This window comes from Orcinus orca, chromosome 8 (assembly GCF_937001465.1).
Source record: "Orcinus orca chromosome 8, mOrcOrc1.1, whole genome shotgun sequence".
Taxonomy (NCBI): domain Eukaryota; kingdom Metazoa; phylum Chordata; class Mammalia; order Artiodactyla; family Delphinidae; genus Orcinus; species Orcinus orca.
Window position 1 is genome coordinate 6,118,578 of NC_064566.1, and position 23,809 is coordinate 6,142,386.

A 23,809-nucleotide genomic window follows, 5' to 3' on the forward strand; every position below is an offset into this window, starting at 1 on the left:
CCCCTGGAGGAGGGTCACGGTCGGGCAACTGGTCCTGCCCAGAAGCCTGAGGGCCCAGCTTCTGCTTCAGGAAGCAAAAGGAGATGGAGAGGGGCCCACTATGGCTTTTTATTGAGAAACACCTGGCCGGTCATTCTCTAGGGCCCTTGCTCCGAGGGATGGATGGGATCAGCCGGAGGAAGCACCCTCTCTCCGGACTTGCATAGAGAACCTCAGGGGTCGAGGTCAGAGGTCACTCTCCCCGTAGAGGGCGCTGGAGAAGGCCACATAGTCCAGGGCTCCGGCTGGAGCCCCGGCCCCCTTGTAGGGCACCATGCGGCGGATGCAGTACTCGGCCTGCTCAGCTGGGAGTTCCTGCCGCAGCTCCTCAGGTGTGATGTAGTTCTGGGGAAGAAGAGGGATTGAGGGCCCACAGGTCCTGTTCCCTGCCCCCGCCCGCCAGCTCCCTGCACCACCAGGGACTCACCTTGTCTCCCGCCAGGATCTTGAACGAGGCCACAACCTGCTCAGCCGTGTCGGTCTCAGCTGTCTCTCGGGTCATGAAGTCGATGAAGGCCTGGAAGGTCACGACCCCGGCTGCGTTGGGGTCCACCATGGTCATGATTCGAGCAAACTCCACTTCCCCCTGCAGGGTTAGAGGCCGGGCACCGTGCCCGGGGGTGCTTAAGCCAGGAGGGCTCCCAGTGTCCCCCTGGCCTGACAGCTCCAATGACAAGGTACCCCCTTTCTCCATAGACCATCCGCTGCAGCCTTAGCTCTAGGTCTGGGAAATCCTTTCTGCTAGGCTGTGCTCTGCTTCCTGCCCGCGGCAGTGCTTCCTGCTGCCCGTCGGTCCTGACCTTTTCCTGGGCCTCTGTAGTGCTGTTTCTGTGATGTAGAAACGTTGCAAGCTTAGGCTTTGGAGTCACACAGAACAGGGTCCAAATCTAGTGTCTTTGGGCAAGTTAATTTACCTCTCTGAGCCTTTGGTAGCCCCTGTGTGAAATGGGGTAATTCTCCCCAGCCCCAGCGGGTGGGTGAGGAGGAAATGAGGTCGTGTGTGAGGTGGGAGGGACACAGGCACAGGTGGGACGGCTGGGGGACACTCACCAGGTCGTAGCCCATGGAGATGAGGCAGGCCCGGAAGTCGTCGGGCTCCATCATGCCATTCCGCTTCTGTAGTGAGGGAGCAGATGTCAGGCTCAGTCCCCAACACCCGCCCCCCCGCTGCCCCTAAGTCCACCACCGCACAGGGCTAAGCCCCTGCTGACCCGGTCAAAGTGGTTGAAGGATGCCCGGAACTCGTTGAGCTGCTCCTGGCTCAGGCCCTTGGCATCTCGGGTCAGTATCTGGTTCTCCACCTCGTTGATGGTGCGGGCAATGGAGGTGAGCAGCTGCTCCCAGCCCACACGGATGTGCTGGGAAAGCAGAAAACAGGCTGGGTCAGTGGGTGGCCAGTGCCTGGCCACTAGGTCTGGCTCCACCCCCAATTCACTGTATTGACCCTGGGCAAGTCCTCCCCCTTGCTGGGCCTCTGTCCCCATCTGGAGGTTCCACAGAGTGACGTCCAGTGGCCCTTCCTGCCTTAAAGTTTGATGATTTATTATGTATTATGTATTGATCAACCAGCCATGGCCAATCCAGGCCTGGGTTTAGACTGCTCTGTGACTGGCCAGGTCACTTTCACTCGCTGGGTCTCAGTATCCCCACAAGTACTTTGGGGGACCTGGCCACGCTGAACTGGGGAACCCCTGGGGCAGATGTGCTGTGTCCAGCTGTGGCCGCCCCAGGCTTCCCCAGCCAGTGCCGCCTCCCCTCTGTCCTGAGCGGGTGTGATCCCACCTCCATGCTGTAGACGGTGTGCTTATTGTCGAACACCAGGTTCTCCTGCAGCAGCTGGTGGTCACCCTCCAGCTGGTCGATGTTGCTCTTGTAGTTGATGATGTTCTGCTCCTGCTGCCGCAGCCCCGCCATCTGCTCCTCCAGAGAGCCGGCCATTCCCGCTGCCAGGCGCCCCACTTCCTGCAGGGGGAGCCGGGCAGAATGAGGGCTCCCAGCTCCCGGTGGCCCAGCCTTGGCCCTACCTCTCCCGGGCTGGCTCCATGATCCCAGCCTTACCTCCACCTTCCCCTGGATCCAGGGCCCGACGGCATTGGCCTGGGCTGCAAACTGCCGCCGGAGCCTCTCGTTCACCTGTTGCCTTGTCAGCTCCTCCTGCAGCGTCTGGTCACGGCTGGGTACCAGCTTTCGGACCTGGGAGGGAGGCTGGTTGTGCCAGGGGCAGCTCTGGGAGTGGGAGATGGGCTCCAGCCCCTCACACTGCTCCCGCCGCTCTGAGCCAAGGCCTCAGGGCTCTTTGGGGGCCAAGCTCTGAGCACTCAGCCTCTCTAGGCTCGTTTCCTCGTCTGCAAAATGGGGCCCATGACATCATTCTTAATGAACTTAGATTGTTTTATAAAGGATGTCCACACACCAAATCTAAGTCTGCTTCAATCAGGCCTGCCAGGGGCTTCCCTGGTGGTGCAGTGGTTAAGAATCCGTCTGCCGATGCAAGGGACACGGGTTCGAGCCCTGGTCCGGGAAGATCACACATGCCGCGGAGCAACTAAGCCCATGTGCACCACAGCTACTGAGCCTGCGCTCTAGAGCCCGCGCTCCACAACAAGAGAAGCCGCCTCAATGAGAAGCCTGTGCACCACAACGAAGAGCAGCCCCTGCTCGCTGCAACTAGAGAAAGCCCGCGTGCAGCAACGAAGACCCACCACGGCCAAAAAAAAAGAAAGAAAAAATCACACCTCACGGGAGAATGCTGCTGTTACGGCCATTTTACAGATCAGGGTGGTTAGAATGCATCTGAGCGGGGGGAGGCAGGGAAAGGCCACAGGTGGCACTGACCGTGTCCCACTTGGTGTTGATGTCCTGCGGGCTGAGGGCGATGTAGGGGTTGGCGGAGCTGGGCCGCAGCCCATATGTTTGGCAGATCTTCTGGATCTCACCCTGGATGCCCAGGATGGCTCCCCTCTCTCGGTCGGCCTCGGGCAATGTCGCCTTGAACTGCTCGTGTGCTGTCACCAGGCTCTGGGGAGAGCAGGCAGGAAGCATCAACCAGCGCCCCCACTTCCTGCAGCAACAAAGGGCAGCAGCGTGCTCCGGGCCATCCAGTGGGGCCAGGGCAGCACTGGCAGGAGAACCCAGGCCTTCCATCTCCCAGCACTCGGGAACTGGTGTTTTTCTCTGGCCCCCCATTTCCCAGGAGCCCAAAGGGGTGGCTGACAGAAACAGGCCGCTTCCCTGTCATCCCCTCCAACTGCCCCACACCTGGAACCCCTGCGCCCACCTGGGTCTCCTCCACCGAGTGCACCAGCCACACGTCCTGCAGGTCCTCCACAGCGCCATCCAGCCAGTTGTTGAAGGGCGCTACCCGCCTGGCAAACTCCAGCTGCAGCTGGTCGATGGTCTCTAGGAGCTTCTCCATCCGCTAGGGCCACAGGGATGGCCAGTCAGCAGCCTGCCCAGCAGGCCCTCTCACCTCCTCCAGTGTCCAGCCTCCACCTCCCTGGCCCCCAGCCTCACCTCTAGCGCATCCCGCCTCTTCTGGGTCAACGTGCCCAGGTTGTCCCACTGGTCGCAGATGGCCTGGCAGCGGCTGTTCACCGAGGCCGCCTCGTGGTAGTCTAGCTCACTGGGGGCGGGAAGGGGGGCAACTTTGGGGCCAGACTCCAGCCCAGATTTCTTCCTGACTGCCCTCCAGGGGCTGGAACCTGGGCATAGTGGTGGTGAAGGCATAAGGGAGCCAGGGGAGGTGGGGGCGAAGCGGGGCTTTCCTAGCGCGGGGGCTTCCCAGCGCATTCCCGGGAGAAGGGAGTCCTCAGCTCCAGTCCCTGGAGGAGCTTGGGTGGAGGGGCAGGGCCTGGAGTTTCGGGGGCCGGTTTCTAAGAGGTGGCACAAGGCCCAGGCTGCTGGTGAGGATTGGGCCTGCCTGAAGCTGAAGGGAGCCGCCAGGTTTGGGGGCAGGTCGAGCGCCAGTGTGGGAAGAACGTGGGTAGCAGAGCGAGCTCCGGAGACGGGGAGAGGGTTACAGGAGGACGGCAGAGTAAGTGGTGACGGGGAAGGACATGGGTGCCAAGGCAGGGTTACCAAACCAGGGAAAGCAAAAGGTCTGGAGGGCTATGGGAGCGGGGAGAGGGGGTGGGGCCAGGTAGGGGCGTGGTCACCCCGGGCTGCCCCGCAGCAATCCGCGCCTACTTGAGCTCCTGGGCCAGCGCAGCGACGTGCTCCACGCGGTCCTGGTGCGCCGCCAGGTCGCTCTCAAAGGCCTCGTGGCGCCGCAGCAGCGCCCGCACCTCCTGCAGCGAAGCCGACTCATAGTCCCGCTGGCTCAGCATCTCCTCCTTCCCTGCTCGGAGAGAGGCCCGGCTCAGGTCACCAAGCAGCAGCTGCGACAGGAGCAGGGGGTCCAAGCCGGGCTGTGTGACCATGGAGGGTCCTCATCTGTGAAATGTAGGTGATCACACCTGCCCAGCCTACCCTCGGGGTTTGCTCTGAGACAATAGTATGATAAAGTTAAGTGAAGCTCCTGTTCCAGGGCATGGCCTGTGAGTGATGTCAGGGTCCCTTGACCCTGCACGATTTGGGGTGGCCCTTGGTACACTTTTGGTATTATTCGATCGCAAAGTGCTTTCCAATGACTCTGTGAACCCAGTGAGCCCTTGATCCATTTTCCTTTGCTTACCCAGTGCCCGGCACTTGGTAGACCCTCTATGAATATTTGTTAGATGAATGAATAATGAATGTAAAAGTGCTTTGAGAATGACAGTTACCATAATTATGCAGATAAGACCACAGTCACAGTAATTGCAGCAGCAACCATTTATTGAGTGCCTCTGCATTTTGCAGAGAAGGTAACTGAGGTTTAGAAGTTCAAAGACCTGTCAGGATCACATAAATGGCCGTATATTTAAGGAATTATTCTGTCAAACCACTGCTATCCAATATGTCCATAATCCATTATTAGCGTTCATTATTTTTTTCAGCAGGACTCATTCAGTTATAGGATTAAAATCCTTGATAGAATACAGAGAGAATGTTTGCACCCAGTGATATATTTGATTCATGCAATATTTTGGCATCAGTGTACTTTGGGTATAATGTAAGTGATGTTAGTGGGGGAACTCACCTTTGGACACCTGCCACATACACAAATAAAGTGCTAAATGACAAATTAATCAGAGCAGACCTACAGAAGACCAGAGCCAGGAGAAAGTTAGGGGCCTGAGTTTACAGATAAAGAAACTGTGGCCCCAAAAGGGGCAGTGACTTGACTGCACAGCAAGTCAGGGTGGGACTAGAAAACAGATCTCCAGCTTCCTTGCAGAACGCCAGGACAGAATCAGGCCCCAGAGGTACCTACCCCGGGTCCAGGCTTCGTGCAGGGAGGCCTTCTGCTGGAACTTCTCTGCCAGGTGCTGCAGCCGCTCCAGGCGCCGGATCTCCGAGAGCAGCCAGTCCTCATAGCCCTTCTCCGCTTGCTCCAGCCCCCGCCATGCGTTGGCTATGTCCTATGGGGCAGGCAGAGGTGCCCGCCATCACAGTTCACCCGTTATACAGACGGGGACAGAGAGTCCAAGGTCACCCGGAGGATGTGGGCAGGGCCGGGGTCACCACCTCCCCTGGCCTGGCTCACCGAGACCAGCTTGCCCTCAGATGGCATGAAGGCGGGCCGGTGGCTCAGCCGCAGCTTGGTTTGCAATGTGTTGAAGTTGATCTCCAGCTGGCACTTCTCCTGCACGCGGGGCGGCTTGTGCAGGCGCCGGTAGTCCCGGAAGTCCTCCAGCTTGCGCTGCATGGTGTTCTTGCTGGGCTCGCCCGTGCGGTTCTCCAGCCACGGCACGGTGCGGCGGATCCATTCCAGCAGCTGCAGGGCCAGGCAGGGGCAGAGCAGAGAGCGCTGAGTGGGCCTGCTCACCTCGCCCACCCCTCTCCACCCACACCCAAGCTGTGGCCTGAAGGCCGGGCCTCAAGCAGAGTGGGGGTCCCCGCTCGTCAGGGCAGGAGCAGGACGGTTAACTTCTGAGTCCAGGGACCAGTGTAGGTCGGCAAAGCACAAAGGGCCAGGAGACTGCCTAAAGATGAGTGAATGGAGAAATGAACGAGTAACTGGATGGATGATGAGTGGATGACAGGAGGCTGGGTGGGCGGAAGGGGGCCGGGGGTGGGTAGAGATGGCAGGAGGAGGCTGGGAGAGGCCACGGCTACTCTGAGAAGAGGTAGGCTCTGCAGGTCCAGTCCAGGGCTCAGCTGGGTTGGGAGAGCACAGGTAGGGGAGAGGGGGAGGTCCTCTCAGCCCCAGCCTCACCTCACTGGCCAGCTTCTCGTACTCCTCCATCAGCTTCTCGTTCTCCTGGTTCACGGCCAGCACCTTGCAGATCCTGTTGGCGGCTGTCTCTGCCTGTGGTGGGAGTGGGCGGAAGGGCTGGCGTTAGAGCAAGCTGCCACAGACACCCCCGACCCAGCCTCCCTCTGTAAACCCTTCAAACCTGGGCCCATGCAACAGAGGAGAGGATGAGGGGGCACATCTTGTAGGGTAAGGATGGGCTCCCAGGCCAGAAGCCTCTGCGCCTGAGCTCCCCCAAGGATCGAGTATGTGCGGCTGGGACAGTGGCACTCCCACCCACATGGGGCCTGGCACCTCCAAACGTGGAGATGCCGCCAAGCTTGGGCCCCTGGGCCCACACGCCCAGCCCAGGCAGCAGCAGCTGAGCCCCTACCTGCTCCGCCCCCGCGAAGGCGTGGTAGAAGCAGGAAACGTAGGTCATGACGGCCTTCTCATCGGGCTTTGGGGTGTTCACGATGTCTGCGGGATGGCAGCGAGGTGTTGACTGGCCGAAGCCAGGGGTGGGGAGTGGGCTCCTGTCCCCACCCAGGCAGAGAGTTCCCTCGGGACGGTAGGGTGCACAGACATCTAGTCATGGCCACTAGCTGCCCGGTGCTCCAAACCCAGCTCTTCCCTGGAGTCCTCTCGGACCACCTCAGGGCCTAGCAACCTCCCCCGCTGTGGGGTGAGGAGAGCATGAGGGTGTGGGTGAGTGAGCAGACACTGTAGCCCTGATGAGGCGCCAGTCCGCACTGCCTGGTGTCTCTAACCATCCCATACCTTGGTCTGTCTGCCTGTCTGTCTTTCTCCTAAGTTCACATCCAGGGTACCAGGCACAGTAGGTGCAAAGAAAATGTTTGCTGGTTCAACTGACTAACGCCTTTACGGGCCCAGGGACAAGAGGCAGGACCCACCAGAGAGCAGCTCCCAGGATGGGTGACCGTCATGCCGCCAGGTGACCCAGGTTACTGGGATATGGGGTAGAAGATGGAGCCATTACATGAGGCAGAGGCGGCAGAGCCTGGTTCCACTGGGTGGAGAGGGATGGGGACCGGACACGGGCTCCTGGAGAAGGGGGCCTGTTGGCAGGGAGGATTCTGCCCAGGGAGCAGGGTGAGGGGCAGAGCATTGCAGGAGGAGGGAGGAGCAGGGACAAAGGTGTGGAGGTAGGACCGTGCCGACTGGTGCGTAAGGGGAGTCCTCGCCTAGGCGAGGCTTACTCTCACCTTCTGCATCCAACATCTTGGGGATGTCCAGGTACTTCTCTGCCACCTCGAAGGCAGTGTTCAGGTTGCCGATGGGGTCATCCTAGATGGTGTGCGGGGTGGGGGGGGAGAGGTGAAAGGTCAGCTGAGGGCAGAGACTGGGGAGTCGGGGCTGCGGGTGGCGGAGGCCTACCTTGCGCAGTTTGGCGTAGTCAATGAGGTCGGGGCGGTGCCGGTGGATGAGAGCACAGAGGGCCAGGCCATCCTTCCAGCTGCACAGAGAGAACGGGGGTGTGGGCGTCAGGCCTGGCTTCAAGCTGCAGCCCTGTCCTACCCTCGTCCCAGGAGCACCCCTATCAGAACGGCCTCATCTGTAAAATGGAGTAAAGTCCAAACTCCTTGGCTTGGCATTTAAGGCCCTTGATTGCCAACCTGGGACCGTTTCCTCCAAGCTCATCATGGTTCCTTCACATCCTTGTGCTTAAGCTACACCAATTTCTAGATGTTTTTGGTCTCCAGGTCTTTGCTCACAAGGTTCCCTCTGGCTGGAACACCCTTCCCACGATGTCTCCTGTGCTCCCTCCTCCAGGAATTTCCCCCTTGCCCTCCTGGATTCGATTCAACATTGACCGAGTCCTCCTATTTTTCAGACACTGTTGCAGGAAGTTGGCTGTGACCTCTCCTGCCCTGTGGCTTATGCCAGGGCCCAGAGCCCGGCTGAGGCCCCACACGCTGATGGGCAGACGGACCTGGTGTGGAAGTTCTGCACATTGACGTTGCGGTATGGCGCTGTCTTCCGCTGACACCACAGGAGCAAGCCCTCCTTGGCCGAGGTTTCTGGGCGGGGACGGGGGTGAGTGTTGGTTGGGGAGGGCTTTGGGCCAGCCCTCTCACCCTACCTGCCTCCTTGCCGCTCACCTTCCACGGAGATGTCCTGGATGGCGAAGCGAAGGATGATGGTCCAGATCATGCCCAGGGTCATCTTCAGGTTCCCGTCGACAATCTCTGCAGGGTGGGGGGGTGGAGACACACTCCACCTGGCACTTGAGGCCTTGGCTGCCCTCCCCCTGCTCCGCCCTCTGGCCCTTGTCCCCATCCCAGGGCCGGCACCTAGTAGGTAGGTGCTCAATCATTTTCCTTCAAAATGATTCATTGAACACCTACTGGGCGCCAGGTCCTGCGCTGGCACTTTGGGTACCTTCGCTCCGGACAGTCCCTCCTGTGAGGCACGGACGGTTATCCCCATTGTTGAGATGAGGGACCGCACCCCCAGCCCCTGCCCAGGCCTCCTCCTGCCACCGCCTCACCTTCGGCACCGATGGACACCAGCTTCACCCCCTTGCTGGCAATGAAGTCCAGGGCCTTGTTGACATTGGCGATCTTGTGGAAGCGCATCTTGCCTTTGTCTGGCCTGGGCAGCCTCTCTCCTGGGTGTGAGGGGAGAGGTCAAGGGTCAAAGGTCATGAGAGGAAGCTGAAGACATGGTCCTCAAACTTCCCCCTCCCTCAGCAATCCCCCTCCAGCACTCTGATGCCACTACTCCCCCAGCTCTCTGGGTTTTCCCCTGTGTCCTGGGGTCCCTGTGCACTGATTTGCACCCCTCACCTGAAATGACCTCCAGGAGCAACATGAGTTTGAGGCCATTGCGGAAATCCTCCTCGATGTTCTCGATCTGGGTGCCAGCCTTGCGCAGGTGTGAGTTGCACCAGGCAGTGAAGGTCTGGGGGCAGAGGACAGTGCTCAGACCCTAGTGCTAAGGACAGCGCCCTGGCTCCTCTGTCAGGGCAGATCTCAGAGCCCAAGGCCCTGGATTCAAGTACCGGCTCAGCCACTGACTTGCTGTGCATCTGGGGCCAGCCCCTTTCCCTCTCTGAGATTTAATTCTCCTGGAAAAGGAGAAATGGGGTCTGGGGCCCATTCAGGTCCCAGTTTGGACTTGGGGTGCCTCACTGCCGGCACAACAAGCACTGAAGGGGGAATTAGAAACCTGTAAAGCAGACACGCCAAAGTGTGGGGCTCTCTGAGGCACAAGAGTCAGTGCAGGTGATACTGCCTCAAATCTGAAAAATTCTGTGAAGCACAGATGGCTCTGAGGGACTGTGCACCTGTGTTTTTATTATCTCAGGCTCACCGATCCCTTAAGGCTGCTGTGAACTGGCCTTCAAGCAGACCATGAGGCTGCAAGAGCTTTCTGCAGGCTGTAGAGGCTCAGCTGGACACTCAGGCCCAGCCTGACCCAGTTTCTGGAGGAGACTGCCCTCCCTCGCCGGCCAGAGTGTGCTGCCGCCTCAGCCTCTGTCTGAGATGGGAGGGGTGGTATACGGCTGCGTGTCTTTGGGGGATGGCAGTGACCTAGTGCACAAGTTTCTACCAACCTACCAAGCCTCGAGGCCCTGGATTCTGCCATCAGCAGTCCTTGGTGGAATCCATACTTGGGCTCCAATCCCAGCTGAGCTACTCACTCTCTGTGACCTGGGATGTGCCCCTTGACCTCTCTTGGGCTCAGTCTCTCCATTTGCACAATTAAGGGTTCAGACTCAGTGATGTCTCAGGTCCTTCTTCCCCTGACCTTGCAGGATTCTGGAATTGAGAGCATCCCGCCGCCACCGCAAAGCAGATACTCCAGGGAGGTGGCCCTGGAAATCATTTGGAATTCTTTCCCTCCGCTGTGTAAGTGGGTGCTGGGTCGAGATAGGGCAGGAGGAAAGGCAGGACTGGGTGAGGCCTCCGTGGTGGAGGAAGGGGCATTTTTCATTTGACAAACATGACTTTTAATGAGATTTGCTCCTTGCCCTAAAGGAACTCACAGTCAGTCAAAGAGTCCTGTTGGTCTGAGAAGTGCTGGGAGAGACTAGTATTGGGGAGACTAGGGGAGGAGTTCTTCATATCAAGTGGGGGACCTCTTGGGGAAGGTTAATAATTGATCAGAACTGTGATGGAAGAGCAGGAGTTACTCAGGCAGGGAAGGGCAGGCAAGGGCATTCCAGGCAGGGGCAGCCACACGGGCAAGTGCTTGGCGATGAGAAACAGTTACTAGGTTTGCGGAGCTACAGCTATCTGGGCACTGCTCTGGGGGTGTTGGGGTATACGTGGTGAGAGGCAGGCCGGAGGGGCGGCAGAGGCCAGGTCACGCACGATCTTGAGTGCTAAGCCAGGGAGTCTGAACTTGATCTTGAGGGCAACAAGGGAAGCTTTCAGGCACAGGACAGGGAGGGGCAGCACTGTGTTTTAGAAAGTTCATTCTGGTTGCAGAGGGGAGACAAATGGCTTCGCAGAGCAGAAGGGAGAAGTGAGGAGGTGCCGACTGAGACCAGGGTGAGGGAGGAAAGGTGTCAGTGAGTGGGACAGGGCAGGATCAAGTGGATGAGATGAAAACATTTGTCCTTGCTAGAATATAAGCTCCCTGAGGCGGTGTCTTTAATTTTGTCCCCTGCTGAATTGCTGGCACCTAAAACAGTGGCTGGCACATACTAGGACCTCCCTAAGAAACAATGAATGAATGTTTGCAATGAGGTTGAATGAAGAGGACTCGGTTATCAGGTGGGGGAGGCAGGAGGGCTTCAAGACATGGAGGAGAAGTAGGCATGGGGGTGGGACCAAAGCTGAGCACAGAGATGTTCATTACATTGTAATAAACAATGTTAGATGAGAAACAACCGGAATGTCCAGCTCCAGGGGGTGCTGATGAATTTACAGAGCGTCTACTCTGTGCAATCATTGAATGAGTCAGTGAGGTGGGTGGCTGTAAGTTGGGTTGGAAGGATGCTCCTGATATTTTAAGTGATGAAAGCAAGTTACAGACTAGCCTGTATCTTATGAGGGGCATGTGGACCTGGATCTGGGAGAGGCCTGGGTGGGTTGGGGGGGGGGATAGGAGTTGTTGCAGAGCAGATGGCAGCTGGAGCCAGGGGCAGGGATGACATCACTGGGAGATTGCTGGACCCAAGGACCACAGCCCTGCTTGGAGACAGGTGCAGAAGGAGCCTGGGGGGAGGCGTGTCACCCCGGGCACCCTAGCCGAGTCAGCTGAGCCTCCCAGCCCCTGGGGTCATCTCCTATCAACTAACCCAGAGGAAATGCTCTGATTCTAAATTCTGGGATTCTCAGATCCTGCAAATTCCACCAAACACCCCTGTTCCCCTGCCCTTTCCTGGACTCATACACTGTTGGCAAGTGCTGAGCAGGGTCTAATGACCTCGTGGTACACTCCTACCGCTGTCCTGCCACACTCCCCAAAGTTTCCTCACTCCAGCCTGGATCATTTTCTCTTTTGGGTCCCCAGGTGTCCTGCCCCCTCCACTTGGGAAAGTCTGCGAGTGAAAATAGATCGGGGAGGGGAGGCCCGAGTGCCTTACAAGGCTGGGCCTGGGCAGCAGCTGCCCATGTGCCCCTCTCAGCTCTCCAAGGTGCTGCCTCAGCACGAAGTGTCTATCTGGCCAGAGAGTCAGGTTACCTACCTGAAAGGGAACCCAGGGCTCCCCTCCTCCCTGACCTTGTGGCCTTTTCAGCAGATTTAGGGCCCCTGGGGTAAGGAGGGGTATCTTGGGAAAGAATGGGGGTGGGGCAAGCAACGGGCAAAAACCCTCAGGTTGCGGGGCGTCCTGTTTTCTGACAGCATATGATTTGGCTCCTATCTCAGCCCCAGTTTCCTCATTTAACAGTTGGGATAGAGTGACCACGGACACCATGCTGGAGAGAACATAGAGAGGGTGGGGAAGGGGTCTGCGACGGTTACCCCTTCCCCACACTCCCAAGTCCTCTAGCTGCCTGGCTGCAAGTCCGCAGGCGGGGTCTGGGAATATTTCACTAGAGAGTGGGGTTGTGGAGACAAAGATCATTCTTCCCAACCCCACCCACACCCTGAACTTGGATCTCCCGGGCTTTGCCCAAACCATATTCCTTAGCAGAAGTGGAGCAGTGGGCCCAGGGGAATGAACCCTGTGGGGTGGGGACCCCTGAAACTCTTCTTGTCCTCCTAAACCCCTCGTGAGGGTCTCCAGCCCTCTCTTCGGGCCCTGGGGGACAGCAGAGGACTGATGGTCAGAGCCTGGGCGAGGAAGTGGCACTGAGGGTTAAGACAGGCTCTGCCCCTGATCTGCTGAGATGCCAAGGACAAACCTTCTGGCTTCTTAGGCCTCAGTTTTGCCATCAGGAAATGGGCTAGCACTCACTTTCCGCTGCTGCTTCTCCCAGGCCGGGTCCAGCAGCAGGTCGCGGTCCCAGTCCTCCTCCTGTTCCATGTACTCGCCGCCCCTGCCGCCGCCGCCCGCGAAGGGCCCCTCCCCGGTCCCCAGACCCTCGGGCTGCATAACCATCATCATCTCGCTCGGGCTCCTGGCTCCGCTCCGTTCGGCGCGCTCCAGAACACGGGGGCCGCGTTAAGTAGCACCCGGCCCAGCCCCGGATCGGATTCCTGCTAAATATGGGAGAGAAGGGAGGGGCCGGATGGGGGCGAGGCCACTCGGGTCGGGACCAGGCAGCAGGTTGTCCTGAGGCTAGGAGACTGCAGAATTTGGGGGCACTGGGATGTACCCCGTGACGGAGATCCGGGGTTCGCGTTCCGGCTCCGCAGCTTGGGCGCTGTGTGACTCTTGCGAAAGCCACGGGGCCTCTCTGAGTCTGTTTCCTCACATGTACAACGAAGATGACGATAATAGTGGCTGCACACTGCTCTAGAAGCTACCTTTTGGGCCTCATGACCCTTTTCCTGCGTCGCGCTGGTGGGAAACAGGGAGCACTATTGCCATTTCACAGTCAGAAACACCGAGGCGCCGAGCTGTTCTGAATGTTTTCTGGGGTGATGAAGGGAGACACTAGAGCATGGGGAGGGGCTCCAAGCCAGCTGGATGGGCCGAAACAGGGCTATTAATATCGGGGCGACTAGAGGGAGAGGGGGAATGTGCTGAGCCGCGAAACACCAACAGCACCCAAACTGCAACTCAATCCTCCCGGAGTGCGGGCCAGCGGGACCAGCGTGAGGAGCGTCTGCGGGAGGGGCGGGGCCTGCGCGGGTGGGCTGTAACCGCGCTGCCCTACCGGCTCTAGCGCCAACGAGATTCCAAGCATCTCTTTGGCTCGTTCGGCCGTTCAATCACATCTCCGTATCTGCGGGCCCTCCCCGTGAACCTCAACGCTCGCTCACCCCCTTCAGAGCTCCTATTGGTCGTAGCAGACATCCGTTTGCCACTCTCCCCGCCCCAATACGGAAGCGGAGGGGTACCCGGGATCCGACCGCTAGTGGGTCCAGGCCATGGGGCAGCCCAGGGCTGTGGGGAGCGCGGAGGCGGCGTCCGCGCGGCTTCCTCTTGTGCTCACCGCGCTGTGGGCCGCGGCCGTGGGCCTGGAGCTGGCCTACGTGCTGGTACTGGGTCCCGGGCCGCCCCCACTGGGACCCTTGGCCCGGACCTTGCAGCTTGCGCTGGCAACCTTTCAGCTGCTCAATCTACTGGGCAACGTGGGGCTCTTCCTGCGCTCGGACCCCAGCATCCGGGGTGTGATGCTGGCCGGCCGTGGTCTGGGCCAGGGCTGGGCGTGAGTGGGGCACGGGATCTGGCGGGGGGAGAAGCGGGAGCTTTGGGCAGGGGGAGGGCCTCAGGACCTGAAGATGTTAGAACCAGTTTACAGTAAGATCCGCTTGAACCAGACGGCAGAAGGAGTATCATTCATCCACTTACAAATATTTGAGTACCTACTACGTGCAAGGTACTATTCCAGGCACTGGAGGTACAATAAAACATATTCCTGATTTCAGGGAGGGGGCAGATGATAAACTTTAGGCGTAATAAATCAGAAAATAATGTAGAATGTTAGACGGTGTTGGTGGTAAGGAAACAGAAAGAGCAGGATAAAGGAGACTCAAATTGCAGTTTGAAATAGGGTGGTCAAGTTAGGGCTCATTGAGAAGGTGGCATTTGAGCAAAGACTTGGAGGGGGGAGAGTTAGCCACAGTCATCTGGGGGAAGAACGTTCCAGGCAGAGGGAACAGATGATGCAAAGACTCTGAGGCATTTGTTTGCCCAGCATGTTCCAGGAACAGTAAGTGTGGCCAAAGTGGAGTGAGGGGGGAGAAGTCAGAGACATAAAGACCTTGTTAAGACCTCGAAGACTTTGCTTTTTACTAGAAGTGAAACGGAGAGCCATTGGAGGGTTTTGAGCAGAGGAGGGACATGACTTAGATTTTATTTACTTGATTTATTTTTTTCTTGGCCGTGCCAGGGATCGAACCCGGGCCCTCGGCAGTGAAAGCGCGGAGTCCTAAGCACTGGACCTCCAGGGAGTTCCCCTGACTTAGATTTTAAAAGGATCAGTCTGGCTGCTGGGGTGAGACTACACCAGTTGGGACAAAGGTGGAGTCAGGGAAGCCAGGCAAGAGGCTGTTGCAGTAATCCAGGGGGGAGCTCATGGTGACTTGGACGGAGGTGGTAACAGTGGAGGACAGGAGAAGTTTGCTTCCAGATGTTAGAGACCAGAGAAAGGCCTCAGTACTGGGGCTCTCAGAGCTGGAAGAGCCCTCAGACCTGCTGTGCCAGGAATGGAAGGGCCTGGGAAGTGGTGTTTAGCCTGCATTTACCTGTGAAGAACCTGAAGCTTAGAGAGGGCAGGGGCTGTGCCTGCTTCCCCAGGATGGGCTCAGGGGCTGACCGGGCATGAAATGGGGCACTCAGAGCTGCTGGGGGAACTGACCCTGTGGTTCCTTCCCTGCAGTTACTGCTACCAGTGCCAAAGCCAGGTGCCACCGCGCAGCGGGCATTGCTCTGCCTGCCGCATCTGCATCCTTCGCCGGGACCATCACTGCCGCCTGCTGGGCCGCTGCGTGGGCTTCCACAACTACCGGCCCTTCCTGTGTCTGCTGCTTCACGCCGCAGGCGTCCTGCTGCACGTCTCTGTGCTGCTGGGCCCTGCCCTGTCGGCCCTGCTGCGAGCCCACACACCCCTCCACACCGCCGCCCTCCTCCTGCTGCCCTGGCTCATGCTGCTCACAGGTGGGGGGCCGGGGAGGCCTCCACAGAGAGGCAGAGGCCCATTCTGGTAGGCGATGGGATTTCCGCCTGGTTCTCCAGGCAGCGCCCTGGGGACCTAGTCCCCACGTCAATTACGGGAGGTGAAGGGAGCCTGGTATTCACTTGGGTGTGCCGTCTGGTAAAATACAGGGCCTCAGCATAGGTACAGAGTTCTGGCTGAGAGACTCAGGGGAGGAAAGACTAGTGGGATTTCACCTAGAGGGGGATGGGACGGTGAGAGAGCATTCTAAGTGAGGGGCATTCGGAGCTAGGGGAGCAGTGTGAACAAAGACTTGGAGGTTGGGCACGGAGTAGTGAAGGCATTTGGTGGGAATTGTGAGAATTAAGGCTAGGGCAGTAAGTGAGGACTGGATGGTGGAGGGCCTTGAATGGAGTGTGAGGAGTTGGTCCTTACTTGACTGGGCAGTGGGGAGCCAGTGAAAGTTACAGGCAGGGGAAGGGCCAGTCTTGGGAAGTGGGGAGGGGATGTTTTGAATCAGGAGACTGATTGAGAGGCTGTGTTCTGGTTGACACTTTCTTCTGACACCACCCAAGGTAGAAACCCCACTGTTGTTTTTTTTTAAACATAATAATAATTATTATTATATTTTTGAAGATGTTGGGGGTAGGAGTTTATTAATTTATTTATTTTATTTTTGCTGTGTTGGGTCTTTGTTTCTGTGCGAGGGCTTTCTCTAGTTGCGGCGAGCGAGGGCCACTCTTCATCATGGTGCGCGGGCCTTTCACTATCGCGGCCTCTCTTGTTGCGGAGCACAGGCTCCAGACGCGCAGGCTCAGTAGTTGTGGCTCATGGGCCTAGTTGCTCCACGGCATGTGGGATCCTCCCAGACCAGGGCTCGAACCCATGTCCCCTGCATTAGCAGGCAGATTCTCAACCACTGCGCCACCAGGGAAGCCCCCCACTGGTTTTTTATACTTTGTTCTCTGCCCCCCAAAACACTTCGGGCTTGCTTTTCCCTGACTCCTTCCTTCTGACCTGTCCATGGTCCTCTCTGTAACCTTGTCCTGCAATTACTAAACTCCCTGACAACTCTGAATAGTGGCTCTGTCTCATCCTATCCAAGCCCGGCTCTGTCCCCAGGACCCCCTCCCTGCAGCCCAGGGGGCGTCTTGGGAGGCCCAGTGGGGCTGTCAGGGTTTTCCTGTGCCCACACTGGCTTCCTGAGCAGCCCTCTGCCCTCCTCATGACCCCCCTGCCTCCACTGAGACTCAAGCCCTCCAGCTGCTCCTGTCTGCACGCTCCCAACCCCCGGTCATCCACAATCTCCCACTCGCTCCCCGCAGTCACCGAAGACTTGGGCTCCGGCCCCTCGTCTCCCTCTCAGCCCTGGGCCTTGCTGAAGGCATAGGTATCTGAAAGCGTGGGTGAATGGCCCCAGTCGCTCAGCTTCTTGACCTTCTCCTCCCCTCCTCCCTTCCCCTACTCCCACATCCCCACCCCAGTCGTGTCAGAATCCAACATGTGTCACCTCCCAGAGCACCCCATGTCACCCCTCTCTCTGCCCCCACCGCCTCTCCTATCTATCTCTCATTCTGTGCTCCGCGACCCCCCTCCGGAGCTCCTGGCCCTCACCTTTCTGTCCATCAGCACCTTCCCCCTTCACCACCCCAGGTCCAGCGTAGGGCCCTCATTTCCACCAGCCTTCCGCAGCATCTCATCTCAAGACTTTTTGCTCCGTCTTCCTTCCGCTGTGCCTTCCTGGCTTCTCTGTGTTTGCCCTTGGCTGCGGAGAGCTGCCAGAGATGCCTGGTACTATGTGGCAGTCGGTGTCATGTCACGTTCATGGCTGCTGACCTCAACAGGCCCTCAGCGGTGCCTGGCTGCCCTGGTTTCTCATAAGCTTCCTCCCCTAATGGCTGCAGCTCAAATCTTCCCACTTTCCTGTCCTCCAAGCCCCAACCTCTCCTGAAAATACATCACAGAGGAAATTAGTCATCAGATGGCACGTCCAGAATTGGCTGTCCCGTCCTGGAGGCAGAAGCTCACTGCCCCGCCTTCTCCTGGTGCCCGACCCCTCCTCCCTGCTGGGAGCCCTCACACAGTGGGTCGCTTCTCCTCCTGCCACTCCAGGCTCCCTCCACTGGCTTCCTTTGGGTTTTCCCAGCTGGTACAAAGCCTCTCTTCACCCCACGTCCTCCTCTTCCAGCTCATGCCTTCGGGCTCTTCCATCAGCAGCCAAGTCAAAGGACTTGCCTGGGCTATAGGCTGCTTTTCCTTGCCTCCCACCCATTCCTCCACCTGCTCCAAACTGGCTTCTGCCCCCACCCGTCCTCCGAGACTGCCACAGTCCCCAGGCCTCTGTCTCCACAAAACCCGGAGGACCCTTCTGTGTTCTTTTCTTGCTTATGAGACCTTTCAGCCTCATAAAACTGCTGGCCTTCAGCTTCCTTAAAGGGCTCTACGCTTGACGTCCCCGACGGCTTGTACTTTGGGGTTTCCTCCTTCCTTCCTGGTTTCCCTATATCTGATCCCTAAGGACCTGGTTTCCGGGCTGAGGTCGAGACGCCATTCTCATCTCCCTACACACTCTGTCGGGTCTCGGAACCGCCCGGGTACCAACCGCTCACAAATCTACGTATCCAGCCTGGGCTTCTCTCCTGAGCTTCCAGAACTGTCCACTCACTTGTCTCGCAGGCACCTCTCCATCCTGCCTCAGGACCTTCACACAGAATGTGTTCTCCCCTCTTCACTTAGCAAATACCTCCTTAACCTTCAGGCATCACCCAAAATATCCCCGTCAAAATAGATGAAGTTTATTTCCCTGAGCCTCTTAATAAGTTTCCATGTCATCTCCCCACCAGTAGGCTCCCTTTTTTTATTGGAAAAACATTCACATAATATGAAACTCATAATTTTAACCATTTTCAAGTGCACAGTTCAGCTGCGTTTAGTATATTCGCAGTGTTGTGCAGCCATCACCACCGTCTAATTCCAGACCCTTTTCATCGCCCCCAGTACCCGTTAAGCAGTCACTCCCTATTTCCCCCTAGTGCCCCCAGCCCCTCGCAACCACTAATCTTCTGTCTCTATGGATTTGTCTGTTTGGGACATTTCATACAAATGGCACCATACGATACATAACCTTTTGTGTCTGCCTTCTCTCGCTTGACATAACATTTCATGGCATCTTGTAGTTCATTAGTTCACCTGATACTTACTACCTTCTGTGGGTCAAGATGATGCAAGGTGCTGTACTTTTGCATTGTCACACATATCACAGCTGTAATTAAGTAACTGAGACATGATCTCTTGAATGTCTGTCTGTGAGCTCCCTGAGGTCGGACATGCTACCTGCCATTCATCCTGGTATTCATAGGAGGTGCTCACAAGTTTGTGAAGCATGAGTGAAAGTCGCATCTAGGGCAGGGGGCTGTGTCTGCCCGTTTCACTAGTGTGTTCCCATCAGCCGGCATGGGTTGGCCAGGGAGCCACAACACAGTGTTTGCTGAGTGGAGGAATGCGCCCTGCTTCATGGTGGAGTAGGGGACGGGAGGAGGGCAGGAGCTGGGCTCTGGGACGGCTGGGGCCTGCTGCTTCTCCTTGACCCTCTCTGCTCTCTCCTTGCAGGCAGAGTGTCTCTGGCGCAGTTCGCGCTGGCCTTCGTGACCGACACGTGTGTGGCGGGTGCACTGTTGTGCGGGGCTGGACTGCTCTTCCATGGGATGTTGCTGCTGAGGGGCCAGACCACGTGGGAGTGGGCTCGGGGCCAGCGCTCTTACGACCTGGGCCTCTCCCACAACCTGCAGGCGGCCCTGGGGCCCCGCTGGGTCCTTGTCTGGCTCTGGCCCTTCCTGGCCTCCCCGTTGCCGGGGGACGGCATCACGTTCCAGACCACAGCTGATGTGGGACTCATGGCTTCCTGACTCCAGAAAGAGCCTGAGCTGTACAAGGAGTGGGGAACAGGAGAGGGGACTCAGATAACTCCTTTCAGGCCCACCCCCAGCCTCAGAAGGGGCGGCAGGCTGGTACGCTGGTACTTGATGCCTGCTTTCGGCAACTCCAGCCCCGCCCTTAGCCTTGCCCTTGCCCAGCTTGGACTCCTAGTGTCCAGGGCTTGGGCCCTGCGGCTCTGCCTCTATCAGTGGCCCCTGAGTACAGCGAAGGGTCTGGCAGGGGGCTGCTCGGCCTGCCCAGCTGCCCCTTTGCCAGGTTAATAAACTGCCCACTTGGTTCTTGGACTCCCTCCGTCTCTGTGGGTTTCTGGACCTTCACTGTTTCCAGGGCTGCTGTTTTTGGTTCCTCTGATTGGCAGGCCTGGGAACCACAGAATGCCTGAGGGTGTGAGCAGCCAGGGCTCTGCCTCCTGCGGCCTTGGGGCGGGGGGTGGCCAGCAGCTTACGGCAGAATGTAGTGTTCCAGGGTATAAGAATCCAGAATTCTTCCCCAGGTTCAGTGCTTTATAGTTAGGAACATTTCACAGCAACAATTTCAGTGAACTTCTCTCCAGCTAACCTGGTGCACTGGGCAGCAATTATGTGGGTGATAAAGCTCTGAGAGTTGATGTGATAAGATCACGTGGTAGTAAATGGAGGAGTCCAGATTTGAACCCAGACCTTTGTGCTTTCTCCTTCACCCTTGAACAGCAGAAAAAATCAAGGCAGAGAGATCAGGTGGGGCTGTTCAAGCATCTGTGCTGGCTGGGTGGTGCTGAGACTGCTAAGCTCCTCCTCTCTGGACGCTTCAGGAGCTACTTGTTAAACACTTTTATTTAAATATAGTAAATAAATAAATAAATAAATAAATATAGTAAACAGACATTTCCAGTTAAATGTGGCAGGTTTAAACATGTGAGTTTGTTTCCTCTTAAAATCTAAAATGATAGTAAAGAAATTAAAAATGATGTAAATTTACAAAGACAAAGAAAATAGGAGGGAGACAGCACTAGACCAAAGAGCCTGACAACATTCTGAAAGATGGAAAGTGGATAGAGGCTCATTTACTCTCTTAGAGAATTAGAAGTTGAAATTAAGCGTTCCCTTCTTGGAGGGGCCAAGAGGCAGCCCGATTGCCCCCAGGAGCCCTGGAGAGGTTCACCGTGGAAGGCAAGGTTTGGGGCTGACAGTAGGGCCGGGACTGATTCAAGGTCTCTATGAGAAGCAGCTAGGTTGCCCCGCCCCCCAGGACCCACCTGACCCCTCGCTACCCCGCTGGGGTGGAGGCGGGGGCTTTTTGAAGAAGCTTTGCATCTCGGGGGGCCCTGGGGAGGGTCGGGGTGAGGGACTGGACCAAAAATGGAGTTAAGCGAAAACCTACAAGTGCTGCTGGGAGAGGGGGGGTAGTCCTTCAGTGACATGGCAGGCTTGCCTTCCAAGAACCCGCAGAGAAGCCCACCCTTCTGACAGGCCCCGCCCATGCCCACAAAGGTTTGAGCTGCTAAGACTTCTTTGTTTTTCTAAACAGCATGCTCTATTACTATTTTTTAACTCTGTTAGGAACTTGGTGTACCTATCACTTTGTGCCGTACATAAGCATTGGAAGACTTCTGTTTCCTCTACTGCTTTACCCCTCACCCTCCAGAATATCTTTTCTTGTTGTTTTTTTTTTATAGTGAAAAGATAAGGAAATATTTATAAAATAGAAACAACACCCTCCCCACCCCCATTTAAGAAATGGATACTATTTCCTTTGAGGTCCCTGCTGTGCCCCTCCCTGGTAGAGGAAACACTGTGCTGTCTTCATCATCCCCTTGCTTTGCCCTGTGATTTTATTAGCTATGTTTGTACTGGTTTTGCATGTTTTTGAATTTTATATAAACGGAGCCACGCCATGTTTATTCTTCTGTGATTCACTTTTTCCTTCAATATTTCTAAGATTTATCCAAATTAACGTGTGTGGCTGTAGAGCACTCCTTTTCCTTGCTGTATAGTGATCCATTGAATATACCACAATTTATTTTTCTCTCTTGTCCCACTGATCATTTTATCTACCCCTGTGTATGATCTCCTAAGATCTACTTGGCCCTTGCTCTTCCATATAAATTTTAGAATCAGCTTGTCAAGTTCCACCAATAACCCCCCCACCCTTGAAATTGTGACTGGAACCCAACTGAATCTATAGACCAGTTTGGGGAAAATCAACATCCACATGAAATTGAATTTTCCAGTTCGTCAACATGGTGTATCTCTCCATGTAATGTTTTCAATAAAGTTATGTATGTTTTCTCATAAAGATCATGCCTTTTTGGGTTAGATTTATTCTTATGTATTTGATATCGTGATGCTATCATTCATAGTTTATGAAAATAATTTTATATCCAGCAAATCTAAAACTTATTTCCTTGAAAATTCTTCTGGGTTTTCTGTATTTATAATCATATCTATGAAAAGATAGTTTTGTTCTTCCTTTTTAATTTTTATATCTCTTATTTTTAATTTTTTTTTTTTTTTGGCTGTGCCACGCGGCTTACAGGATCTCAGTTCCCTGACTAGGGATTGAACCCAGGCCGTGGCAGTGAAAGCCCAGAATCCTAACCACTAGACCACCGGGGAACTATCTCTTATTTTTCTTGCCTCTGTCTGGGTGGAAGAAAGGGTGGCTACCCTTGACTTGTTTCTCACAATAGAGGGAATGATTTCAATATTTCACCATAAAATATGTTTGCTGTGTTTTTTTATTTAATAGATGACTTTTATTAGGCTGAGAAAGTTCCCTTCTATTCCAAGTATGTTGAGTTTTGATTCTTTTACTTTCATTCTCTGCCTCTTAAGAATGGCCTGTAGACGGATTGTTTAAATCTTTGTCTTCTAATAACTGAAGTACAGTCCATTCTTTTTGGCCATGCCACACAGCATGTGGGATCTTAGTTCCCTGACCAGGGATCAAACCTGTGCCCCTTGCAGTGGAAGCACAGTCTTAACCATTGAACTGCCAGCCAGGGAAGTCCCAGTATTTAGTCATTTTTATCTATTGTAATTAACGTTCTTAGATATATTTCTACTCCTTTATTTTGTGCTGTTGTCCTATCTTGGCTAGTGTTTTACCCTTTTAAGTTATTTTTTTGCTGGGTGTAGAATTCTAGGCTAATAGTTATTTCCTGTCAATATACTGAAAATTTTATTCTGTCTTCTGGTGTCTATTGTTGCTGTAAGTCAGCTGTCATCTATTTCATTGTTTTGTTGTTACTGTTCCTTTGAAGATACTTTCTGTCTCCAACTGCTTTTAAGATTTTTTTGTCTTTGGTATTCTGCATTTTACTGTGATGTGTCCAAGTGTGGTTTTCTTGTATTTACCTAAATGGGATTCCTTAGGTTTCTTGATTCTATGAATTGATATCTTTCATCAGTTCTAGCACAGAGTCTTAGCCACTGGACCACCAGGGAAGTCCCCCTCCTTGTCTATTAATAGCTCCTATTTTCTCTGTTTCTGGCATTCTGAATAATTTCCACAAATCTATCTTCCAATTAAGTCTTTCATCAACTGCTAAACCAATCTATTGAAGTTTTTTGGTTTTTGTTTGTTTTTAGTGGTTGTACCAACTCATCGAGTTTTATGTGTCAAATGTTTTATTTTTCATTTCTAGAGCTTCTGTTTGGTTCTTTTTCAAGTTTGCCTGCTCATTTTATATACTCTTGCTTACATTTTAAGTTTTTTTTTAAATAATTTATTTATTTATTTGCTTATTTATTTATTCATTTATTTATTTATGGCTGCGTTGGGTCTTTGTTGCTGCCCACGGGCTTTCTCTAGCTGTGGCGAGTGGGGGCTACTCTTCATTGCAAAGTGCGGGCTTCTCATTGCGGTGGCTTCTTTTGTTGCGGAGCACGGGCTCTAGGTGTGCGGGCTTTGGTAGTTGTGGCTCGCGGGTTCTAGAGTGCAGGCTCAGTAGTTGTGACACATGGGCTTAGTTGCTCTGCAGCATGTGGGATCTTCCCGGATCAGGGCTTGAACCCGTGTCCCCTGCATCGGCAGGCAGATTCCTAACCATTATGCCACCAGGGAAGCCCAAGTGTTTTTTTCAAATTATTATTTGGCCATGCCATGAAGCATGTGGGATCTTAGTTCCCTGACCAAAAATGGAAGAATTATGAAAAAAGACATGGGGGTCCAGGAATTAGGGAATCTAGCCCAGAACATGGCAAACAGAACTCCCAGGAGAAGTGCTCGCTGCAGTTCTAGAGAGCCAACAGCATTCACTTAGGCGGGGGATGAACAGAAGTGTACAGAAAAAAGAGGAACCGTCGGACTGGGAGGAGGAAGAATTAGCAATCGGTATAATATAGAAAACTAAGCA

The 23,809-nt window shown here is 55.3% G+C and overlaps 2 protein-coding genes across 3 annotated transcripts; one reads left to right on the top strand and one right to left on the bottom strand.

The window, feature by feature from the left end:
• Positions 1-88: 88 nt before the first annotated feature.
• ACTN3 (actinin alpha 3) lies at positions 89-12,971 on the bottom strand. The gene is made up of 21 exons (XM_004277972.3): positions 12,729-12,971; positions 9,163-9,277; positions 8,865-8,984; positions 8,476-8,562; positions 8,307-8,394; positions 7,751-7,829; positions 7,579-7,660; positions 6,747-6,832; positions 6,335-6,427; positions 5,663-5,893; positions 5,390-5,537; positions 4,225-4,375; positions 3,553-3,661; positions 3,317-3,457; positions 2,875-3,057; positions 2,098-2,232; positions 1,822-2,001; positions 1,251-1,397; positions 1,090-1,155; positions 467-625; positions 89-384 (listed from the first exon to the last, which is right to left on the bottom strand). The coding sequence occupies exons 1-21, from the start codon at positions 12,876-12,878 to the stop codon at positions 226-228; spliced, it is 2,709 nt and encodes a 902-aa protein (XP_004278020.1). The 5' UTR covers positions 12,879-12,971; the 3' UTR covers positions 89-225.
• Positions 12,972-13,731: 760 nt separating this feature from the next.
• On the top strand, positions 13,732-19,757 carry ZDHHC24 (zinc finger DHHC-type containing 24). 2 transcript variants are annotated; one of them, XM_033402310.2, is made up of 3 exons: positions 13,732-14,088; positions 15,262-15,585; positions 19,147-19,757. In XM_033402310.2, the coding sequence occupies exons 1-3, from the start codon at positions 13,808-13,810 to the stop codon at positions 19,418-19,420; spliced, it is 879 nt and encodes a 292-aa protein (XP_033258201.1). In that variant the 5' UTR covers positions 13,732-13,807; the 3' UTR covers positions 19,421-19,757. The 2 variants fall into 2 exon arrangements, with proteins under 2 accessions (XP_033258201.1, XP_004278019.1); XM_004277971.3 differs by having other exon boundaries at positions 13,733-14,088; positions 15,262-15,539.
• The last annotated feature ends 4,052 nt before the right edge of the window (positions 19,758-23,809 follow it).